This window comes from Cuculus canorus, chromosome 21, assembly GCF_017976375.1.
Source record: "Cuculus canorus isolate bCucCan1 chromosome 21, bCucCan1.pri, whole genome shotgun sequence".
NCBI lineage: Eukaryota > Metazoa > Chordata > Aves > Cuculiformes > Cuculidae > Cuculus > Cuculus canorus.
The window spans coordinates 3,333,563-3,355,467 of record NC_071421.1 but is presented as its reverse complement, the minus strand read 5'-3'; the positions used below and the strand labels follow the sequence as shown (position 1 = coordinate 3,355,467).

Here is a 21,905-nt window from a genome sequence, read left to right as displayed (position 1 = left end):
TGCTACTTAATTTCACGGCCTCAGTCTCCATAAAATGAAGAACAAAGAGAAAATTGAGTTGAAAAGTAACTTTACTGCAAGATTAATGAAAATTTAAGACATGTTAGAAAAGGCATTGAGAGGGGAGTGCAGCTCCTTGCATTCCATCACAGCTTCAGCTTTACCTAAGTGTAACAAACACATCTACTTTAAGTTCAAAAAACACCACTGCAGCTAAGCATTTATTCAGCATTGTAGCAGTACGGATAAATGCTTGGATAAAACGGAATGTAGAGAAGGACACACACAAGGACAAAGCTTGTTAGAGGAACCTCCTGAACAATTTCTTTTGGGTTTCCCTTACACTGCTTCTGAATGTCATTACTGGGCTTTTGTGTGAGGTTTAAGTACAAGAATGTATAAATGAAGACTGATAGACAGTGCTTGGAATTTTTTCTCTGTTAAAAAGCCCAGCACTGCTGCTGTCCCAAACTAGAGCAGATTTATAGAAAACTGCTAAGAATATAAATCTAATCAAAATAGAATTCCTTTTTGGTTTTATAAATAATAGCTTTGAAGGTAAATGTTTGAGGCTTTTGACGATACTCTCTAAGAATAGATTCTAGGACTGCAACAAGGAAACACATAAGGAACAGGAAAGTCGGACTGTGTTCTTAGAGGGAGGAGGTGTTACAAAAAGCTGATAAATGCATATTCAGCCACGTACTTCAGTTTACAAAGCCATAGGTCACGTACAGTACTTCTGAGCGGGTGGAACAGGATCTGCCGACTCTGTTTTGCTAAAGAATGACAGACGCGGCTTTCAGAATACTGAGCAGGCATTAATCATAGGATTGTGAATGTGAGTGTCACTTTAAGCAATACAAATAGATCCCAAGCACACCACAGGATCTGACGCCACAGGCAGGGATACAGCTGTAACACGGCATAACTACTGCATCTGCCATGTCTGTGGAGTGTTTGTAGCAGATACCAATCACGCTGAATTAACAGGGAGGAACACTCAGTTAGCAATGGAGAATCCCACTGCTCGCCAGCCCTGGATAAGAACCAGTGAGAGCTGTAAAGTCGATACAAGAATGACACTGCCTTGTGCCTGCTTCAACTTAACCTGACCTGGGTATTCTCTCTAACAACCAGGGCCTCCCATTAGTTCTCCATCACCCCTTTGTGTTACCCCACCTTCTTCTCTTTGATTACTGAGTATTCTGGCACAGCAGGCTCTCCCCAGGAGCCCAATATCAAATCGCTTTCCCTTGAAATGATTAAATGCAATTGGTTTTAAAATCCAATTTTGCCTCTTGTCATGGAGTAGCCGAGTTTTGCTTCGTTGTTGATGAAGGACATCAGCCCCAGGTACGTCTCGATGAGAAGTGGACGCTCCAGCACCAGCACGCCGTTAGCCCTCCCTGGCAGCGGACACTCCTTGTGCGCTTTCTTCACAGCCTGGATTAGCTGAGTTTTGAAGTTTTCCAACTGAAAGAAAAAAAAAAAATCACTGTTACATTTTTCCATTGTTTGAAGAACCACGAGGCAAGGAGCTGCTGCTGTGAATTGTGAAAGGTTAATGCTGTGGCTGTCACGGATCTCTCTCGTGCAATGATAAACCTTATATTCTGACATTTGATCTTGATGAAGCAGCTCATTTCATACTGGGACTGTCTACCTGCAACTCGAACACTGGGGCTGGATGTGTAACGATTTACCAGTAACTGATATTGTTTCTGACTGTAGTTCTGCCTCATCACTGGGTTGAGCTTCAATCACCACTGTGTTCTAATTCGAAGGAAACCTTCAGAGGAGTGTAACTCTGGCAACAAAAACTAAGAACCTCAGTGAAGGTTCACTGTTGGCAATTAAACTATTTGTTCAATTAGCTGGCAGTGCCGGATGAAGCCAAGCATTGGCCTGCGAGGTATGGAGAGTAGGAACAGCACCAAGACCCATTGTCTTTGGGGTTTGACAGTGCTCTGCACCTCTGGAAGTTTCAGCTTCCTTCTTGTATAAACCCTTTACCGGTGGTGAGCAAGAATTGACAGCTGTGCTGCTCTGCAAGTCAACATCTGGAGAAGGGGGAAAGCAGCTTACAGCCCAGAGTTGTGTCTCTTTGATTTACCCGTTTCTATTTGATTTACCTTCTTTATCTTCTCAAAATAATTTAAGTAGCCAATGGGAGCGACAAGCCGTGCAAAATAGGAGAGTTGACGTCCTTACCAGGCAAAGGGATGCGATCTTCTCATCAGCATCTGCCATTGGATGTTCGGTGAAGGTGATGTACGGGATGTTTGTGGACCACGGGTTCCATCTGTTTATGAAGGAGGCGCGACTCTGCTTGTCCCACTGGATTCGAATGCCAGTACCTTCACGCCTGCCGTTGAGGACAGCAGAATTAACACGGTAAGGCTTGGAGTCTTTGGGGCAACTTTAATTAGAAATGGGCTGCCTGGAAGCTGAAAGGTGGGTTGGACAGTCAGTTCTTCCTCTAGAACAGCAATAGAAAAGTTCACCCCTGAAATACGCAGGTGTGTTTTTAAGCTGAGTGCAAGGGGGTTAAGCTCTTTAGACACTGAGGGCACAAGGCTTGAGCTGTTTTGCATGTCTTTGTGTGACCTGGCATTTACGCGGGGTTTCCACTAACGCTGAGGTGGTTCTGCTGCCTCTCACTGCATTTCCCAGTGGTGAGGGACTGCTCCCCAATCTGTTCATCTTGTCTTGAGAGGACCTTAGCAACTTGCTTTTAATGGAACCACCTACTGTTCCAGCAAAGCAGCAGCTCCTCCCGGGTCTAACAAAGCTTCGGTAATTGTTTACAAAGCCACATGGGCTACAGGAAGAACTCCCAGACTTTTCTCTCATGGTCAGTGACAAAGGCTGACAGCTCCATTGATTTACAATAACAACCCAAGAGTCACCGTTACTGCGTGGCCATGCCCGCTTACTTGTTAAGGGATCTGGGTGGGAACTCGAACTCTCCGACCGAGATGGTGTCGACCGCACTGAGGGCGATCCGTGTCACATGCTGGCACTGCAGGCTGATGAAGTTGTATTTGCAGATCAGGAGGGACCAGTCTGTGATGAGAACGAGACGCTCCTTCTCGTTGTTCCAGTGGTCAATTCTGGTAAGAGAACACAGCTGAGCTCCAGCACTTTGGAATACTTACCAGGTTGGGGGAGACATGAGTCGCTAAGAACTAACTGAAGGCTTGGTAACGCTGCATTTTCCATTAAGGCCCTTGCTTTGAATCAGCGAGAATGATAAGAGGTTGAATATCCCAACACAGGACAATATTAAGGAAATCAGAATAAGTTGGAAGATTTTGACAGGAGCTCTAGTGCTCCCTCCTGTCACTGGAGAACAAATGCTGCTTAATAGGGTAGAGGAGGCTGCAACAGCTCTTCCAGTGTTTAACACCGTTTGGGTAGTGTGTTGCCCAGAGCAGTGGTGGCTGCCCCATCCCTGGAGGGGTTCCAGGCCAGGTTGGATAGGGCTTGGAGCCCCTGAGCCAGCGGGAGGTGGCCCTGCCCATGGCAGGAGGTGGAACTGGATGGGCTTTGAAGTCCCTTCCAGCCCAAACTATTCCATGATTCTATGATTGGTGATCTAAATCCTTCAGTGGGTCGCACAGTGCAGGAAGTGATGCGATACAGCCACCGTGGGTTGGGATGATGCAGGTTTTGAATGAGCGCGTGGGTTGGGACGGTTCGGGTTCGGAATGAGCGCATGGGTCAGGATGGTGCGGTTTCGGAATGAGCGCATGGGTCGGGACAGTTCAGGTTCGGAATGAGCACGTGGGTCGGGACGGTGCGGTTTCGGAATGAGCGCATGGGTCAGGAGGGCGCGGTTTCGGAATGAGCGCATGGGTCGGGAGGGCGTGGTTTCGGAATGAGCGCATGGGTCGGGACGGCGCGGTTTCGGAATGAGCGCACGGGTCGGGATGGCGTGGTTTCGGAATGAATGCGTGGGTCGGGATGGCGCGGTTTCGGAATGAGCGCATGGGTCGGGACGGCGCGGGTTCGGAATGAGCGCATGGGTCAGGACAGCGCGGGTTCGGAATGAGCGCATGGGTCAGGACGGCGCGGGTTCGGAATGAGCGCATGGGTCGGGACGGCGCGGGTTCAGAATGAGCGCATGGGTCGGGACGGCGCGGGTTCAGAATGAGTGCATGGGTCGGGACGGTGTGGTTTCGGAATGAGCGCATGGGTCGGGACAGTGCGGTTTCGGAATGAGCGCATGGGTTGGGATGGTGAAGGTTTGGACCGAACGTAGGGGTTGGGAGCACACAGTCAGGCTGAAAGGTGCGGGTTCGGAATGAGCACATGGGTCAGCATGGTGTGGTTTCGGAATGTGTGCATGGGCCGGGACGGTGTGGGTTTGGACTGAACACAGGGGTTGGGAGCGGTCAGGCTGGAAGATGCGGGTTTGGAATTAGCTCGTGGGTTGGGACGGTGCGGGTTTGGACTGAACATAGGGATTGGGAGCGGTCAGGTTGGAAGGTGCGGGTTTGGAGCACACGATCAGGCTGGAAGGTGCGGGTTTGGAATGAGCGCATGGGTTGGGATAATGTGGGTTTGGAATGAGTGCATGGGCCATGATGGTGCGGGTTTGGACCGAACATAGGGGTTGGGAGCGGTCAGGCTGGAAGGTGTGGGTTTGGAGCAAACGGTCAGGCTGGAAGATGAGGGTTTGGAAGGAGTGCGTGGATCGGGTTGGTGCGGGTTCAGAATGAGTGCATGGGTTGGGATGATGTGGGTTCAGAATGAGTGCATGGGTCAGGATGGTGCGGGTTTGGACCGAACATAGTGGTTGGGAGTGGTCAGGCTGGAAGGTGTGGGTTTGGAGCAAACGGTCAGGCTGGAAGATGCGGGTTTGGAGCAGACGGTCAGGCTGGAAGATGAGGGTTTGGAAGGAGCGCATGGATTGGGATGGTGCGGGTTCAGAATGAGTGCGTGGGTCAGGATGGTGCGGGTTTGGACCGAACATAGGGGTTGGGAGCGGTCAGGCTGGAAGGTGCGGGTTTGGAGCAGACGGTCAGGGTGGAAGATGCGGGTTTGGAGCAGACGGGTCGCGCTGGGGAGGGCGGTGGGGGGTCGTCGGTGCGTTCGGGGCCCCGTTACCCACTCGGCGAGCAGCCAGACGCTCTGCACGTCCCCGTCCTCGCCGGGTACCAGCGCGGGGCGGATCTCGCTGACGGCGCGCTCGATGCTGCCGGGCTGCGGGCACAGAGGCAGCGGTTTGCGGGGGGTTCCCGGTGCGGTGTCCCCTCCCCTCCCCTTCCCGCGGGCCCCACCGTACCCGGAACACGAAGAACTGTCGCAGGCGCCCGGCGCGCGTGGCCGTGTGAACGCGGAGCGGCCGCAGGCGCTGCGGGGGGAGCGGCCGCCCCGGCTCCCCCGGCTCCAGCAGCGCCGCAGCCCCCGCCGCGCCCCCATCGCCCTCCTCCGCGTCCCGCAGCTGCAGCATCGCGGGGGAAGGGGCGGGGAGAGACGGGGCGGGGACGGCGGACGGGAGGGGGCGGCCACGGGGGAGGGGTGACGGGAGGGGCGGGGAGGGGCGGGATGGGGGATGCGGGGATTGGGGGTGGGTGCGGTGGTTGGGGGGGATGCGGTGGTTGGGGGGATATGGTGATGGGGATGCGGTGACTGGGGGGGATGCGATGGTTGGGGGGTATAGTGATGGGGGTGCGGGGATTCGGGATGGAGGCGGTGATTGGGGGGGATGTGGTGATTGGAGGGAGGTGCGGTGATTGGGGAGGGATGCGGTGGTTAGGGGGGGATGCGGTGGTTAGGGATGGATGCGGTGGTTAGGGATGGATGCGGTGGTTAGGGATGGATGCGGTGATTGGAAGGAGGTGCGGTGATGGGGGGGGATGCGGTGATGGGGGGGATGCGGTGATGGGGGGGGATGCGGTGATGGGGGGGATGCGGTGATGGGGGGGATGCGGTGATTGGCAATGGATTCGGTGATTAGGGGGGATGCGGTGATTGGAAGGAGGTGCGGTGACTGGGGATGGATGCAGTGATTGGGGGAATGCGGTGGTTAGGGGGGAATGCGGTGGTTAGGGGGGAATGCGGTGGTTAGGGGGGAATGCGGTGGTTAGAGATGGATGCGGTGATTGGAGGGAGGTGCGGTGATTGGGGAGGGATGCGGTGATTGGGGGAGATGCGGTGATTGGGGATGGATGTACAGTGTATGTACAGAGCCTTGTTCACAGCTACTGTGAATCAAACCTTCCTTAGATCTACAAATCCCTTAAATAACCATCTGGTACATTCTCCAGGTGTGCTGTGGCAGCCGGGGCACGGGAAGGTGACAAAGTGGGACAGAACTGTAAATTTAAGCCCTAAAGCCTGTGCTGTGTTCAGCAGGCTTGAGAGCGAAGGTTAAATAATGGTAGAGAATGAACGGCAAGTTCTTATTTATGTTTCTGTGGTCCCTGGTGTTATTGAATATAATACCATCACTATTTATGGAACTGGATTGTATCTTTGACCCCTTTCCAGGGCTGTTTTACCCGCAGCCAGAGGATGACATCTCCAGCAGGCGGTTGTGCTGGGAAATGGTACAAAATTGCAAACACATTAAATTGGCTTCACTGACCGTGTTGGGTTGCAGATATTCATCTTTCACATGTGTTCGCGAGTTCTCCGCTGTCCTGTCTGCAGCCTCTTTAAGTGGGAAACCTCATTGCTTTCTTTAAAGAGTGACTTAAACAGGAATTACGGGGTTGGCTTTATGTTCGCTGACTTTGCACCGTGCTCAGAGCACTGTTTTCTATCGGAGACGTCCCTTCTTGCTGCACCCCAGCCGGGGGTAAGTTGTCTCCTGTCCAGGGTGGTCACCTGAAGCACAGCCTGGGAGCTGTGGCTGGAGCATTAATCCCCATCCCTGGACACTGAGCTGTGTCCTGGAGAGGGAGCCACACTCCAGGATCTGCCTGCCAGGCTCCCTTTGCCTCTTCCATTCCTGTTTGGGTGCCCTGATGTCTGCAGGTTCCACCTGGACATCAAAGTCCAGGTCCCGCGTTCCCAGCACCCCGCTTGCCAAAGCTGGACCCAAGGAGAGGATCGGGTAGGCGTGAGGAGAGCTGTTGGGTAGCAGCAGTGAGTTTGCACTGAAGGACTGGGAGCAGCCTCAGGGTTTCCAACGGTACGAAAAGTCCTAGGTTTTAAAATTCTGACAGGAAAACAGAGGTCTGAATTTATTGTATCCTGGAGCTCTCGCTATTGTTAAAAAGCATTTTTATGTGATTGCCTTTCTTCTCCAAGAAGAATAAAAGATGATGTCTTCCCATCTGTTACACTTGGCAGATGCTTTACTTTTAAGTGGAAACTTCAGCCCCTCTTCCCTTCTCTTTTCTCTGACCTAAAACTGATGTGGCTTGGGGAGGGTTCAGGTGTTAAAAGCAGCTGCCTCAGTTTCTTCCAAGAGCTGCCAGCTTTGGGGCACAGTTCATTGGTGACTTTAGTCTTGACGTAGTGGTTGTCTTCCAGTGGCAAAATACATCCATGACACAGCCACTGGAACTACCCAACCTTCTTCTCTGGCTTCTCTCTCAGAAATCACCTCTTGCCGAAGGGCAGCTCTCCTTGGGCCACCGCAGGGCAGTGGAGCAGTGTTTGGCTCCTGCTTGCCTTCCTTTTTGCCTTCAGTGAGGGTTTGCCAGCAGGTTCTCGGGGCAGGAGAGTTTTAGTGCAGCTCCTGCTCCGTTCTCTTCACCCATGTCGTACAGTGTCCAGCTATTGTGTGCCCATCCTTCTGGGAAGGAAGGCAAGAGACAGTTCAGCCCTCTGGAAGCTCCTCACTCCTCACCGTTGCTGCCAAGACTGGCAATAACAACCAGGATACTTGGAGCAGTGTTTTGGAAGAGGAAACTCTGCAGTGAACCATCTCAGAATCAGGCTTGGGAACATGTCTCTCCCATTTCTCATTTCACTGGAGCTGGTGGACACTCAGCTTCAGCAAAACCCTTATCAACGCCTCTTTTTGTGCCGCTTCCATGTGCATTAGGGAATTTGGTGAGAAAAGGTGGTGAGCAATTGAGTCTTGTTCCCCAACTCCCTCTCTCCTGCCCCTGGGGATGGGGTGTCAAGAGCAGTGGAGCTGCTGAGTGAGGTTGGATGTCTCCCTCTTTGTTTTACGTGTCGTGGAGTTTCCTTGGGAAGCGATCAGCTCTGTTATCCGTCAGAGGAAAGATGAAATCTCTGTAGGATGTTTTTAGAGCTGCTGGGAAGGAGGTGTTAGGTGGTGTGCACTGAGATGGACTTGGGTAGTGCAAAAGAGTTGGCTTTGGAGAAACAAACCCGACCCCTTTCTGCTACTGTTCTGCAGGTTCCCCCTCCTCTGCTCGGGGCTGGACACAGCTGGTGGGAGGGATTTCTGCCTGTCAGCAAGGAAAGAAACAAGAGAGCATGTGAGGGATCGGAGCTGGACCTGGGGAAGGCAGGAGGGAAGTTTTCCTACTCCTTTGAAACGCAGGGAAGCTGCTCTTAGTGCGCGTGTGTGCAGGAGGTACCCGATCCCATCTCCAGAGGGCTGCAGGATGGATTCAGCTGTGAGGATGGGGTAAACCAGCTCTCTGCCTGCTTTTGGTAGAGCCCTCTGGGAGGTGGATTTCTCCGTGCGAGGGAAAGCACCCCTCCTTTTGCTTTTCCCTTGCTGAGAGCTGATTTTTGCATTGCCTTGTGAAGAGGATTGCGACTTCAGAGCGGCCAAGCCCACATGGGGCTTCCTTACTGAAAAGAACCCAGATGTTGTGAGCCACCAGGTCTTTGGGCTCTGTCGAGGAACAAACTCCAGGAGGAAAAGTCACTTCAGTGCATTTCACTGCAAGCAAATGACTGTAAGAAGCCAGGTTTGTTTTTGGGAAAAACACAGGGACGATCTGCACTATAACCATCTCCCATGGACTGAAGGAACTTGCTGAGCCGAACCCATATGGGAGGAAGCACCCAGGAGCAGTAAATCTGCTCTCCCAGGGCAAGGATTCCGTGTGCTCCTGCAGCGTTGTTGTTCACAAAAGAGGCACCGTCGAGTTGAGAACGGGAACTCGCGCTCGAGGAGGCTGTGGGATTTTCTGGGCACCCACTGGGAGCACCTTGGGCAAAGAGGAGCTGTTGCGATGGGGTTTCACGCGGTGGCACTGTCATTCGTCCTTGCGTTGCGAGTATCTGCTCTTGCTTCTGCCAACACGCTTCAACCCCACATGTAAGTAGAAAGGAAAGGGAGTGGGAGCGTTTTCGTAGGGCAGAGAACGGGAAAGCAGAAACTCAATGCAGGATTTTAGAATCAAAGGGGAAGGAAGGAGCAGGGAGAGTGAGGGGAGGGAGGGCTGCTCTGTGCGTCTTTATCTGGTACCAGATGTGTGTAAAGGAGAGTAGGAATTTGAATATCTGGGTAGTCTCTGCTTGGAGGAGGGAACTCACTGATTTTACTGAGAATGGTGCTGTTGTGTGAGCGCAAGAGGTGATTGTGGGGGAAATTGTTTGACCTTTCTTCACAGACCTGCTGTTTTATTGCCCTTCACATATCTTTCTTCTTGTGTGTTTCTTTCCCCCTTTTCCTGTTGCTCAGCAGCGCGTAGTCCATTCATTTTAATTAGATTTTACAGTTACAGTTTGGTGTTAATGATTTGGCTGCTTTAGAAAACTTCCTTGCCGGTTTGGTCTGTGGCCAGAAGATGATCTCTCAGAGCCGGGGGATCGCTCTCATTCTGTTTGTGAATGACCCCAGTGGTGCATGGTGTGCGAGCTCCGGTTTTTCACTTTCTGATGGAAAAGGACTCTTTTTCTGCAGATAAAGGTCGTGCAAGAAGCTGCCTTTTCTCCTGACGTCAGGGGTTTTGTGCTCCTGCCTTGATAAGTGCTTTTAGGACTTCTTGGATGAGACACTGGAGACAAGCTGGGTGCCAAATTGTCGGGGAGAGAAAGTGCCAGTGCCTGGGAAGTGCCGTCACCGGGGCATTGCTGACGATGCCCTCGCACACACAACCACTGTCTGGGTGTGCAGAACCTGTCTTTGCTGTGATAAATTACACCAAAGCGGTGCTGCTGCCAGCCTTGTTCTTGTGGTTCCCTTCAGCTCTTCTTTAGAAGGTCCAGAGGAGAGGTCCTATGGTCGGGAAATGCTATTCCCCGCATCAACTCTCTGCGCATGGAGCCGCTCGGGGAATAAAGCAGCTTCTCTGGCAGAGTCCCCGTTAGCTGTTGTGTTGGTGAAGTGATGTGTGCGGAGCTTTGCAAGCCAAGGAGCTCAGCAGTGGCCACATGTGGGGGTGACGAGAGGCTTTAGAGCTGAGCTGGAGCAGGAAGGAACTGTGCCATTAATCCCAGAGGCGTTGCTGGGCGTGCGGTAACCGTGGTGGAATTGAATGGCCCAGGGCAGGCGGATGACAGCTGCAATTTGTGCTTCACCACATCCAAATTATTTAGTTTAACTTCTTGTATACAAAGTATTTTGATGAATACTGTCAGTCTCTTTTGAAGAATTGGAAGCCAAAGAAACAGTCCCAAATAATGAATGGCTTGTGACTTCTCAAGCTGGGCACAAATATTTCCCTGTTCCTTCTTAGCTAAAACTCCCGGCTCGTATTTGGTGAGAGAGTTGGGATTAGAAAAGAAATAAATTGCAAATGGTATTTTCCTGATTTTCTTAGTCACTGAGTTTATACGTATTCACTTTATTTACTGGAATTAGTCTTGCAGCCCTTAGCTCTGAATGAGTGAGAAAGCATCTAAGACAGCAAACTGAACTCTGATTTCAAGCAGTGTTAATCCAATGCTGTGTCATTTCTAGCGGCAGAAGAGGTTTTTTCCCCCAAACACTGTCAGAAGAGGCCAATGTTCACAATGCAAGTGTCAGGAAAATAATCCCCTAAGTATAAAGAAAGGAGACGTGTCCTTGGTTAACTGAGAGTGGACAAACACAGAAAAGACTGTGCTACCATATCATGTAGCCTGCTGCCTCTTTTCTAATCCATCCTTTCTGATTTAAGGCTAAAAATCAGAGGAAAAGTAATTGCTGCATTTTTGAAGTGGGCTGTAGAGCATTCCAGGACCCAGAGGTGCGAAATGTCATCAGCTTCCTGGCCTCTCAGAAGTTTGCTGTAATAAACCCGTTATTCTTTATAAACCCGTTATCTACAGGTTGTAAACCCGTATTCTTTAGATTTCTTTTGCCGTATCTGAGCCTCGGTGCCGGCTGTGGATCTGAAGGCTCAAGGAAGGGTTCAGGACAGCGCAGATTTCCTATCTCAGCCCTTGACCCATAGGTTGGGGTTGCTCCACGTGTCCTCTCCCTGCAGCATCAGTAAATACAGGTTTATGATGTGCACCCTGTTGTTCTCCAACGTTTGACTCGTTCACAAAGACCCGATGCCTTGTTTCTGAGAAATACAGGCGATGTTATTGTCCGCTCTGTTCTCTTGGTGCCGGTGCCACGCCGTTAAATCACAGCCTGTTCGCAAAAGCCTTAAATCCAAGAGGTTTGGGGGAAGGTGGATAGGCTGCATTTGACAACTGCTTGTGGCTGGCTGACCTGGCAGATTTCTTTTCCCTGCACAAATTAAATTAAACGAGGACACAAACCCCATATATCACATAAGATCTTCCTGCTCTGTCAGTAAGGCAATGAAGTTGCCCGTTGCTGGTGCCTGTTTCCGTGGTGGAATTCCTGCACGCTCGCCCCCAGGCAGACCCCGTCCTTCTCTGTTTCTCTGTTCCAGGCCAAACGTCTGCGCGGAGCAGGAGCTGGCGATCGTGGGGCACCGGCAGCCGTGCGTCCAAGCCTTCACCCACACATTCAAAGTCTGGAAGCAGGACTGCGGAGGACGGCGCTGGTGCACGGGCTATGAGCGGAGGTACGTGTTCTTCCTTCAAGCTTGTTTTGCTCCTTGCATGATGAAAATAGAAACATGGGATGGGTTGGGTTGGAAGGGAGCTCCAAGCCCATCCAGTTCCATCCCCTGCCATGGGCAGGGACACCTCCCACTGGCTCAGGGGCTCCAAGCCCCATCCGACCTGGCCTTGAATCCCTCCAGCGATGAGGCAGCCACCACTGCTCTGGGAAACCTGGGCCAGAGCCTCCCCACCCTCACAGTGATTTGTTTCCCTCTCACCAGGACATGTGCACATGTATCTCATGTACAACAGTGCAAATAATGCACTTTTCTTACCTGTGCAGCAGCCAAACTACAACGTTCCCAGTTTTCTGTACTCCACCTGCTTTTCTGGCCCCGTTGGGCACTTCCAAGCCTTTACAAAATCGTAATGACAGTGGTGGTTTCAAAGAAGTATCTTGGACAAGAGACAGCTTTTAAGTCTTGACTTTAGGAATTCCTCCCAACTTGTAATTGCCAGTAATTATTGTAGTGATGATATCTGTGCAGTGGTAATGAAGGAGCAGACAGAGTCCGTCTTTTGACCGTGTTTTAAGAGCGGACTTTGAAATGATAGGTGCCCTGTCTGCCGCTACTTCAAAGGCCAGGAACTCCCCAGACCCAGCTGCACCTCTTGTTCTTTAATGGATGGGTTTAATGTCATAAATCAAGGAACTGAAATGAAAAAAAACAAACTTTGTTGTGCTTCCTTATAAATATCAGAAGATATTGTTGTGCTAAAACTCTGTTCCTAATGAAATGCAGAGGTGGAGCCTAGAGGAGCTGTGAGGGCTTTCACCCAGGGGATTTTAAAGCCAGCACAGTGCAAGGGCCATCAGCAGAACTTTCCTCAGGCAAGATCTCGTCCTCTATCCTCTCTCTCTAAACTTCTTTGGGGAGTCCTCACTGCAGCAAGCTTACTCCAATAGATGGAAGATGTCCTGCCAAGCTCCCCAGTGCCGAGCAACCGAGGGCAGTGGAACAGGTCTCGGCAGTCGCAGGGATGCTATGCAGCCTCTGCTCACCCGCTGGATCTGCTCCAGTCAGACCCAGCTCCAGCAGCACAGGGCTGGTCTGAAATTGGCCTTTGATGCCTTTGAGTTCACGGATGCGACTAGGAAAATCCAGCGTCTGCTCCTGCTTTCCCCGATGTACTGCTCGGTGCTGCTGCCAGAGGTCCAAAACGTCAGCAGCTTCCCAAGACAGGGACCCAGGCTGCTCAGCAGATGGACTGAGCATCCTCTGGGCTTCTCCTTGCTCCTGGGAAAGCGATGGGTGTGCTGCTGGTTGTATAATGTCCCCGAATTAAGTAACAAGAGAAAGTACTTTGCTCAGCCCTCAGCAGCAAAAGTTGGAGCGAGGATGGCTCTGTCCCAGTGGGGCTGGAAGTGCATTTTCCAGCGGCAGGATATTTAAGCCTGGGTTCCATTAGTTCTGGCTCATTCGACATTTTCTGTGCCAGGGACTCCTTAAAACACAAAAGAAAACAGAAACACTGAAGATACGCTATCTTCGATGTGGTTCTTTCCAGTCTGCAGCATCCAGATATCCGCAGGCATCCGAGGCTGTCAAAATATTTGCATCTCCTTGAGAACCCACTTGGGCTGAGGAAAGGAGCTGAAGGGTCTGGTCCAGCTCACCAAGGCTGGTGGAGATAAGGCTCTTCAGGTGCTGCTGGGGGCAGAAAGGAGGTCAGAATTAGTCCTGCATTGCTTGGAATGCCTTTTCCTCCTCATTCAGAGCCTGTACAGGGCGGGTGGAGGAAGATGCTTGCTGCCATGTGGTCCTTCTCATTTTTGGGTGAAAAGGATGGTGTTTCTAGAATGGCACAGGCAGTGAACTCACCACCCCACACCCTTTGTGTCCTCTCCTGAAAGCGCCCTGCCCTTGGCATTAAAGCCCTGCCTGGGCTGGGTGATGGCTCTTGACACCAAGAGCATCCAGATGGGTCTGTGCCGGTCCTGAACGCCTGTAAATTGCTTTTTCAGCTGCTTCTGGAACACGAGCGTTTCCTTCATAATTTGTTAACAGCTCATACAAAAAAGGATTGGTATCCGCTTTTATTTTTCTCAGCTGTGCTCCCGTATGCCGTCTGGCACGGAGGAGCAACTGAAGGTTTCCTGCTCGGGAATCAATGGTTCACCGTTATTTAGGTTATTTTGTAGACACATTCAGACAAAATCAAACAACTCACCCCAGTTAGGGTAAATATTTTCAGTGGACATGTACAACACATCTGCTGTGCCAAATATTTGTTGTTGTTTGTCTGATTTGCTTTGGTTGAGTAGTTTCATGTTCTGCCAAAGGAGCTTTGTAAAAATCAGCTTCAAAAGTTTTAGCCCTGTTTCAGTTTTCACACACACACAACAACAGGTTTCCGGGCAAAAAAGAAGTGTCACTTTTATTTATGTTGCAGATCAATCCCTACTTTGGAGGGAACCAGGCAGGGTTGTTAAAGGGACCCTCGGCTTCTCCCTGCGCTTCCCGGTGCTGGGCTGGGATGGAGAGGGCTTCGAGCTCTTCTTGGAGGATGGGAGAGGTGTGCTCATGTCTCCGGTGGTGCTGGCTGTGGCGCTGAGCTCACCGCTGTGAGCTTTATCGCAGGGGAAGGAGAATGAAGGAGGAGAAAGCCCTTTCCATGAGGGAATCGCTTCTGCCGGCCCTGAGCCGTAGGAGCTTTGCTGTTTAACACAGCCTGGAGAGCTTTTAGAGGAACTCAGTATTCCTACCAGGATCCTGATGATGTTTTACCTCAACAGCCTCTTGCAGACCCCTGCTCATGCTCACTAAAGCTGGGCTGAAATACCTCTTGTTCTTAAAAATGTGAATTTTCTTTCTTAATGAGTAGTTGAAGAGGGGCTCGGGGCTTAAAAAAGGAGAAAAGAGTCAGGGGTGTCCAGGGGTGTATGAGAACCTGGACAATCCAGTCTCTTATTCCCAATTAAAGTGAATTCAGCAGTATTTTTATTAGCATCAACCATCACTGCTAGACTAGGTGGAAAAAAAGCGTCAGCACATTTGAAACCCATATTCCTCATTTCATTTATAGTGTCAGGTAGAGTTACAGCTTCTGTTCTTCCCAGTTTTCTCATTCTGCTGGGATTACATGGTATCTGGGTTTGTTGTGTTTCAGAACGGCGTATTACACGGGCTACAGGCAGGCGTACAAGATGGGATTCCAGACCGCGTACCGGTGCTGCCCGGGATGGGCCCAGCTCGGAGGCGACGCCGGCTGTCTCTACCGTAAGTGTCACGCTGTTTGGATGCGGTTCCTCCGTTGCCCCTGGCATTGTTGGGTTCCGGCTGAGGGCCGTGTGCCTGCAGCTAGTGCTGGAGAAATGTCTTTTAGAAGATTAGATTTGGGGTTTTTTTTTTCTTAAATTTTTTTTTACTTTTTATTTATTTTAGCTGTGCGTCAAAAGGATTTTTCTCCAGTTTCCTGGGGAACGTTGTGTGATGCTTCGCCTTTTTGTAGAATTTCTTTATCGCAGCATTAAAGGGTTTTCAGAGTCACATTCATTCATCCACTTGCCAGTGCTCCTAAATGCTTAAAACCCAGTCCAAACTGGTGTTTCAAATGGTGCCGTTGGCAGAAGCGCTGGAAACTGTGACCCAAGTCCTGGTGTGATGGGATATGCCAGTGGTGGCTAATTTCCTGGCTAGGTTCTTACTCGGTATCAGAGAGCCGCTTCTGTGAAAGAGGTGGCCGTTGCCTCGTTACACACGAGCTGAGACGTTGGACCTCAGTGCTGTGCTGGAGATCGGCTGCGAGCGCGGTCGCTGGATGGAGTGTGCTCCTCATCCTGAGCCATGGCCCGAGCAGAAGTCAGTCAGACTTACTGGTAAAGAGATGCAACTCCTCAGCTGCTCAGGAAAGGTGTTTGTGTCAGGTACAAGTTCTATTATTAGAGGTTTGCCAGAGGTTTGAGATCTCTGCTGACCTCCCGTCGTCTCTTCCCTCCTTTAGCCAAAGGGTGGGCGTTCGGGTTCAGGATTGGTGGGATCCAGCAAGAGATGTTGCCTTGGAGGAGAAACCAAGCTGCCAGGGCGGATGAAGTGATGGCACTCATAAGGTTTGAAGCAGAGACGCAGAACCTCAGCTTTCTGCTTTCTATGGCCGAGTTTCCTCCTCTCTTGTGTCTGCTCCAGCGTAACTCTGCAAACAGGCGTGGAAGTGTCTACTTCCCAGCTGTGCAGTATGTATTTAGATTTGCGCATGAGACAGGCCAGGGATGTGCAAATATTAGTATTTCAGATGATTTTATGCTATTATTACAGAAGACAGAGGCAGCATTATCCTCTTGGGCCCCACCTTCCCGCCTCCCCCTCCAGGCTGTGCTGCTTGGCACGGGAGGCAGATGCTGCGTTGCTCCCAGCCCCTTCCCCTGTACACCACATCCAGCTGGGGAAATATTTAACTCAAAACTTGGCTTTTGAGATGTTGAGAGCAAAGGAAAATCTTCTCCTGAATCAAACAAAGGTTTCTCTGAACGTATGTGTAGAAATGAATGTCACCGTCAAGGCAGAATCACACGTGCTCTGTGTGCTTTGTTATTAATTCTCCGCCTGGTTGTGTGATGGAGCTCTGATCTCTGAATTACCCTTTGGAGGTGCTCCTCTACCCTCACCATAGAAAAGCAGCTTTTGTTTTAAGTAATGGGTGGATGAACTAACAAAGCATTTGGGATCTGCCCAATGAACGCTAGCTGTGTCCGATGCCATCGTAAAGGTGATTTGGGTGGTAATTGGCCTACAACATAGGGAAATGTCTCCACAGCTACTCATCTTCTTTCTGTAGGATCTGCAGGTGCCTTCCCTCCACTTTGATGCTTGAAGCAGAGGTTTACAAAGAAAAGAATAAAAGGTGTGTCTGGCAACCGATCTTTGTTCTTCCTATTCCAAAGGAGAGCATCCCCACTGTGCCAGAGGAAACTCCATGGACGCCGAACACCCCCTTGGCTGCGAGCAGATAAAAGCCTCAGATGAACTCAGAAAAGTGTGTTCTGTAATGATTTTTCCTGCTGGGGAAGTGAGTAATTCCATCCAGGAAGGAACAGAGAAAAGGAAATAAAGCTGCTCTTAACTCATCCTCTTCAGCGTCAGGAGCAGCGCTCGGAGGCCAGGCAGGGCTCTCACTGGCTGCTCACCGCACAGCTAGGCTGGAATGAGAAAGAGAGGGAGATCCAGCTCATTTGGAGACAAAATGAAATGTTTGGACTCTCCCTATTAATTTCAGATGCTGCCAGTGTGGCGGGCAAGCTGCTGGTGTTTATTTTCTTGCCACGCATTCGGCAGTGGTTCCTCTTGCTCTCATTTAAATGTGCATTGTTTACCTGTTTTCTGTGTGTAGTTCCAGGAGTAGGAACATCCTATTCTGGACCAGAAGAGGATGTGGGAAAGACTGGGGTGGGGAAACAAGCCAGTACGTATTAATGAACTGCTGAGGCAGGGAAACAGCCAGGGCATTATGGATGTTAGAGGATTTTCTCTTTGCATGTAGCAGTCGCGAGTCAGCCCGCGCTCGCTGGTGGAACTCTGCTGAAGGCAATGAAGCTATGCCAAAATACGTCAACAGGATTTGTGGCCATTCCTGTCTGTCTTCAGAGATCATTGATCATGTTCCAGGAGTACAAAGGCGGGGAAGGCCATCGCTGTTGACAATTTAATTAGAGCTGTTGGACGCTGTGTAGTGGAATCACTCCAGTAAGGACATCTTATCTTGCTTTCCCGTGGAGGCTGGCATCTCTTCACTACAGCGCGCTCTCTCCTCCAAACACTGGACTGCTCATCACTTAAAAATGAAAAAAACCCAAACTGTGTGATGTTTTATTAGGGGGAAACTATCACCGTTGCAGATTCCTGGTTAGCTGGCCAGGGCTTGCTGCTCGCTTCTTGTTTGAGCGTGACCCTTCTGTCTGGCTTTTCTGGTGATGCTAAATAGCAGTATGAACTGGGAGGTCCCAGTGTGTGGGTACCGGTTCAGTCGAGTTGTTTGGGCTCTCGGAGCCAGCACTGATTCCAGGGAGAAGAGAGTTCACTGTGCCGAGCGTGCTCCTTGTTTGCCAAGATGGGTGGCTGTAGGAAAAGAAGGGATGTGCTCTTCTTCCTCACGTGCAGGTTTGTGTCTGTAAGCACTTACAGGTGAACAAATGGCCAGCGCAAAGCTGCAAGGGCAGGACTCGGTGACTCAGAGCATGTGGGCTCTGCTGGGAGCAAGAAGCTTCGAAAGGGGTGGAAAATTTCATAGAAACACCCTGTAAAACGGCGCTGAAGCATAGTGTTCTGAAGAGTAATGGCTCCACAGAGATTGCACGAGACTCCAAGAATATTTGATGTCTGTGTTCCTCTCCTCCTGTGCCATCTGGAATCGTGACAGCTGTGCTTGCTCCTAACGCCCTGAGGCTGTCGGCTCTCACCTTCTATGGGCAGGGTGCCCGGTTCCCTCGCAGCGTGCCTGGTTTTTGTCCCGCCTCTTCTGCTGGTAGAAGAAGTGTGAGGTCTTACTGCGTTTCCATTGCCCTCTGTCTCGGAGCATTCATCCACTTAGTCTCGTTTGGAAAGGATAAAGGTCAGAAGTCAAAACACCCTTTGCATTTTTAGCATGGCATCAGGTTCTTTCCCTGTCTGATTACAGATAGGTTGATTTTCAGACTAAGCTTCTCAGTTTCAAGTGGCCTCCGAGGTGCTACTTGCATTCCATATGGGTTCAATAACAGAGTTAAAGCCCTTGCTGATTAGGACAAGGGGCTACATGTCTGGTAATCCCCACGATCTCTACTTTCAGCTCAAGATGTTGAAAAGCTGAGTCCCACTAAGCCTTTAGCTCTTGGTCTGCTTGGAAGAGCTGGGGCTCAGCTGCAGACACCGTGTCTGTGCTCCTGGGGCGGCCCCTGCCATGTCCAGAAAGGACACGATGAGGCAGAAAGGCACCGAGGACAGCAATGAGTATGGAAAAGGCTAAAGAGGAGACCCTTACTGGAAGGTTTAGCACTGGTGACCTCGTCACGGTTGCAGTGCCGTTCACTCTTCAGATACCTCTGTGGAGCTGCTGGAGGAACTTGGCTTGATCTGCTAGTCTAAAGCTTTGGTTGTTGTCCTTAGCTGTCTTGATATGGAGTTTTTACCCAGCCCTTGTTAGGATCATGCTTGGCTCTGATTTTTAGCTCAGGTAGAGGCAGAGCCTGGCCCTACGGTGAAGAGGGAGAATTAACTTTTGTTGAGGAGGTGGAAGGACGCGTCAGAGTCTGAGACGCAGCAAAAACCCCTCTGAGCATCCCCAAAGGCTGAGTAGAGAGCAGTTGGATTTTAATCGCCTCATTAAAAGAGCAACATTTATAAGTCACAAGTGGCCTATTAGAAGGCTCCAGTGCGAGTTACCCGGCACTGAACCGCGTTTCTTCCTGCCAGCTCAGCCTAGCTTAGCATAGCATCTGTCGAGCACGGGCAGGGCGCTCTGTGGGGCTGGTTGCAGTAGCTGAACTCGCTCCGCAGGCACGGCTGAGCCCGGCTCGCTGCATCGCCCCGGGAGCCTGGCCGCGCTGGCAGGTGTGCGCAGGAGCTGCTGAGCCTATGTCCGGGAACACAGCTCCCTTATTTGTGATACAGGTTGGAAGACTCGGCAGGAAATGTGTTCGGTTAACAATTTAATTTCCCTATTAGGCTGACTTTCCTTTGTTCATCCCCTCTTGGCTCCTGGAGGCTCATTGTTTTGTCAGCTGAAAGGCTTTTACTGAACTTCTGAACCTTTCTCCTGGGATCAAGCCTGGTATTGGTTAACCTTCTAACACAGGCTCCCCTGGGAACCATCTCTGTCCTCGCAGAGGAGGACTGCGTTGTACTTCCGTGGGTCCCTACCTTGTAGGAGACATGCTCTTCTCCATCATCTCCTGCCTTGCTAAATCCTTGCCAAGGACATTGCCTGGCATTTCAAACAGAAGAAGGTGATGCTTTCTGTAAGTCTTCCTTTCTTTCTCGTTGCCCAGGACAGCGTCGTTACCCTTTTACCATATTTCCATCACATTAAACGATGTCGCTCTGAATTAGGAGCTGGGTTGCAGAAGGCTTGGAAGGCGCAGGGGAGGGAGACCCGCCGGCCCCTCAGCCCACTGGGCTGGGAAGTAGGTTATTATGATTTCCACTCTGTGTGCCAGCCTGAAGCACAGAGCGGGGAATTGTCCTGGTCATTCAGGAAATCTGGGCCACAGCCAAGAATAACACCCGTTATCTCCTAATCCCTCATTTGTGTCTCTGCAATTGCTTCTAATATTTTCCATTGTTGTGCTTTGGATTTTACTGAACCGAGGGCTGAGTGCTGAGGGCAAACGGGGCATCGCGCGGCTGGGCTGCGACCCTGCCTACCACCCCGTTTTTAGGTGATTGAGGTGAAAGATACAGGGAAAACCACTGTATTATGTAATGTGGCGACTCGGTCAATTCTGTCTCATAGCGTTTAGGGCTGGAAGAAAGGGAGAAAGAAGCGGACAGCCCTTCTCGCTGAGACTAGAGCTAGTAAAAACTTAAGGCTGCAGCCCTAGAAGATCAAGGTGCACACCTGGAGGTGGGAAGGTGCAATGAAATGCTTGCTGCCAGGAGCTCCTTCTACCTTGCCATGACCCTCACGTATGGGACAGTGTTTGCACTCCTGGGCATTGTTGTGGCTCAGCTGAGTGGGATGCTTGGGAGAGAGTTTCCCAGGTTCCAGTATTCAGGCCAGCATGGGATTTATATGGGATCGCCATGGTCCCCAAGGATATGTGGTGACTAAACCTTGAGATGAGAAGATAACTGGCTTTCTGCATCAACATTTCATCACTGTTTCATTACTTTGGGTAGAGGGGTGTTAGGACTTCAATGCCACCTTTGTATTACAAAATAATCTTTTTTTTTTGGAGGGGGGATTTAGATAATCATCAGGTCCTTAAAAGAGCCAACCCAGACACTCAAGTATTTCAGCTCCAGTGCATCTAAGGTGTAAAGTTTGGGGAGTTTGGATGTTGGTGAGAATAAGACTTGAACCAAGCTGAAGTTATCGCTCCGGCTGTTGAGCTGGAGCTGAATCGGCTGCCAGGGAGCTCCTGCATCCAACAGCCAAGCGTACACCAGCAAGCGCTGGGTTTCTCTTGTGCCAGTGGTACCTGCTCTTCCCCATCTCTGGTTTTGTGTCTGTGTCTTAAAGTTCCAAAATATCTTTGAAATGTCTTGGTAACATTGCAGATGGGCACAAAATGTCCTGCCAGCATACCCCAGAAATGCAAACACTTCCTTGCACTGTTCCCATCTGCAATTCCTTTTCCTTCTGAATGCACAATTGGTGTTTTGGAGTAAGCACGGATTGGTTTGTGCCAAGCATTTAGAGCCATTTTTTTTGAAGCCTGCACAGGGTGCCTTTCCTCCCGAGTTATAATGACACAAAGTGAAATGTGTAATCACAGACCTGCTTTTTCTGCTGCTAATTAGTTACAGCTTTAGCTGGAATGGGAAGAGAACCCGGGGGCTCCCAGCTTGCAAAGAGGAGGGGAAATTTATAGACAGTTGCGTGTGGAAACCTCAGCCCAGGGAGCGCTGTTATAATTGCTTTCAGGTGGTCCCATATTCTGCATAGGTTTGTAATTTAATCACAGGCTCTGTATGTTCAGGCGATAACGGCAAAGGTGCTGTTTCATCCCTGGCCTTGAGCAGTGTCTGGAGCCTTCTTGCTGGGGACTTCTCTGTCAGCCCAGGTGTCTACTGGGGTCTCACCGAACGTCTGACTGTCGCCTCTCAGGCTGTGCCTGTTGGAGAGGTATCGAATTCTGTAACTTCTTCCTTAAGGGGACGCACAAAACTGGCAGCTTTAGAGACGAGAGAATGGCTTTTCAAGGAGTTTTTACTTATCTGTTAATTAATTTGGTCTGTCTGCACTTGTGAGCCCAGGTAATGTTAACACAGGAGATGCTGCTCTGTGGTTTTTCCCGTGATGTGAGTTTGGCACGAGGAGTTGCAGACCCATCATGAGAGTGGCCAGGAGCACGTGGGACTCTGCCATCTGTTTGA

The 21,905-nt window shown here is 50.6% G+C and overlaps 2 protein-coding genes across 4 annotated transcripts in view; one reads left to right on the top strand and one right to left on the bottom strand.

Annotated features, from left to right (window-relative positions):
- Positions 1-109: 109 nt before the first annotated feature.
- TPRG1L (tumor protein p63 regulated 1 like) lies at positions 110-5,486 on the bottom strand. Its single transcript, XM_054085585.1, has 5 exons — positions 5,294-5,486; positions 5,120-5,211; positions 2,940-3,116; positions 2,215-2,368; positions 110-1,476 (listed from the first exon to the last, which is right to left on the bottom strand). The coding sequence occupies exons 1-5, from the start codon at positions 5,459-5,461 to the stop codon at positions 1,282-1,284; spliced, it is 786 nt and encodes a 261-aa protein (XP_053941560.1). The 5' UTR covers positions 5,462-5,486; the 3' UTR covers positions 110-1,281.
- A 679-nt stretch (positions 5,487-6,165) lies between these two features.
- Positions 6,166-21,905, top strand: part of MEGF6 (multiple EGF like domains 6) — a 92,530-nt gene continuing 76,790 nt past the window's right edge. For all 3 annotated transcript variants that reach the window (XM_054085572.1, XM_054085571.1, XM_054085570.1), the window contains exons 1-3: positions 6,166-9,205; positions 11,721-11,855; positions 15,007-15,116. In XM_054085572.1, coding sequence (XP_053941547.1) covers positions 9,120-9,205; positions 11,721-11,855; positions 15,007-15,116 — 331 coding nt within the window. In that variant the 5' untranslated portion in view covers positions 6,166-9,119. The remainder of the gene's footprint in view (positions 9,206-11,720; positions 11,856-15,006; positions 15,117-21,905) is intronic.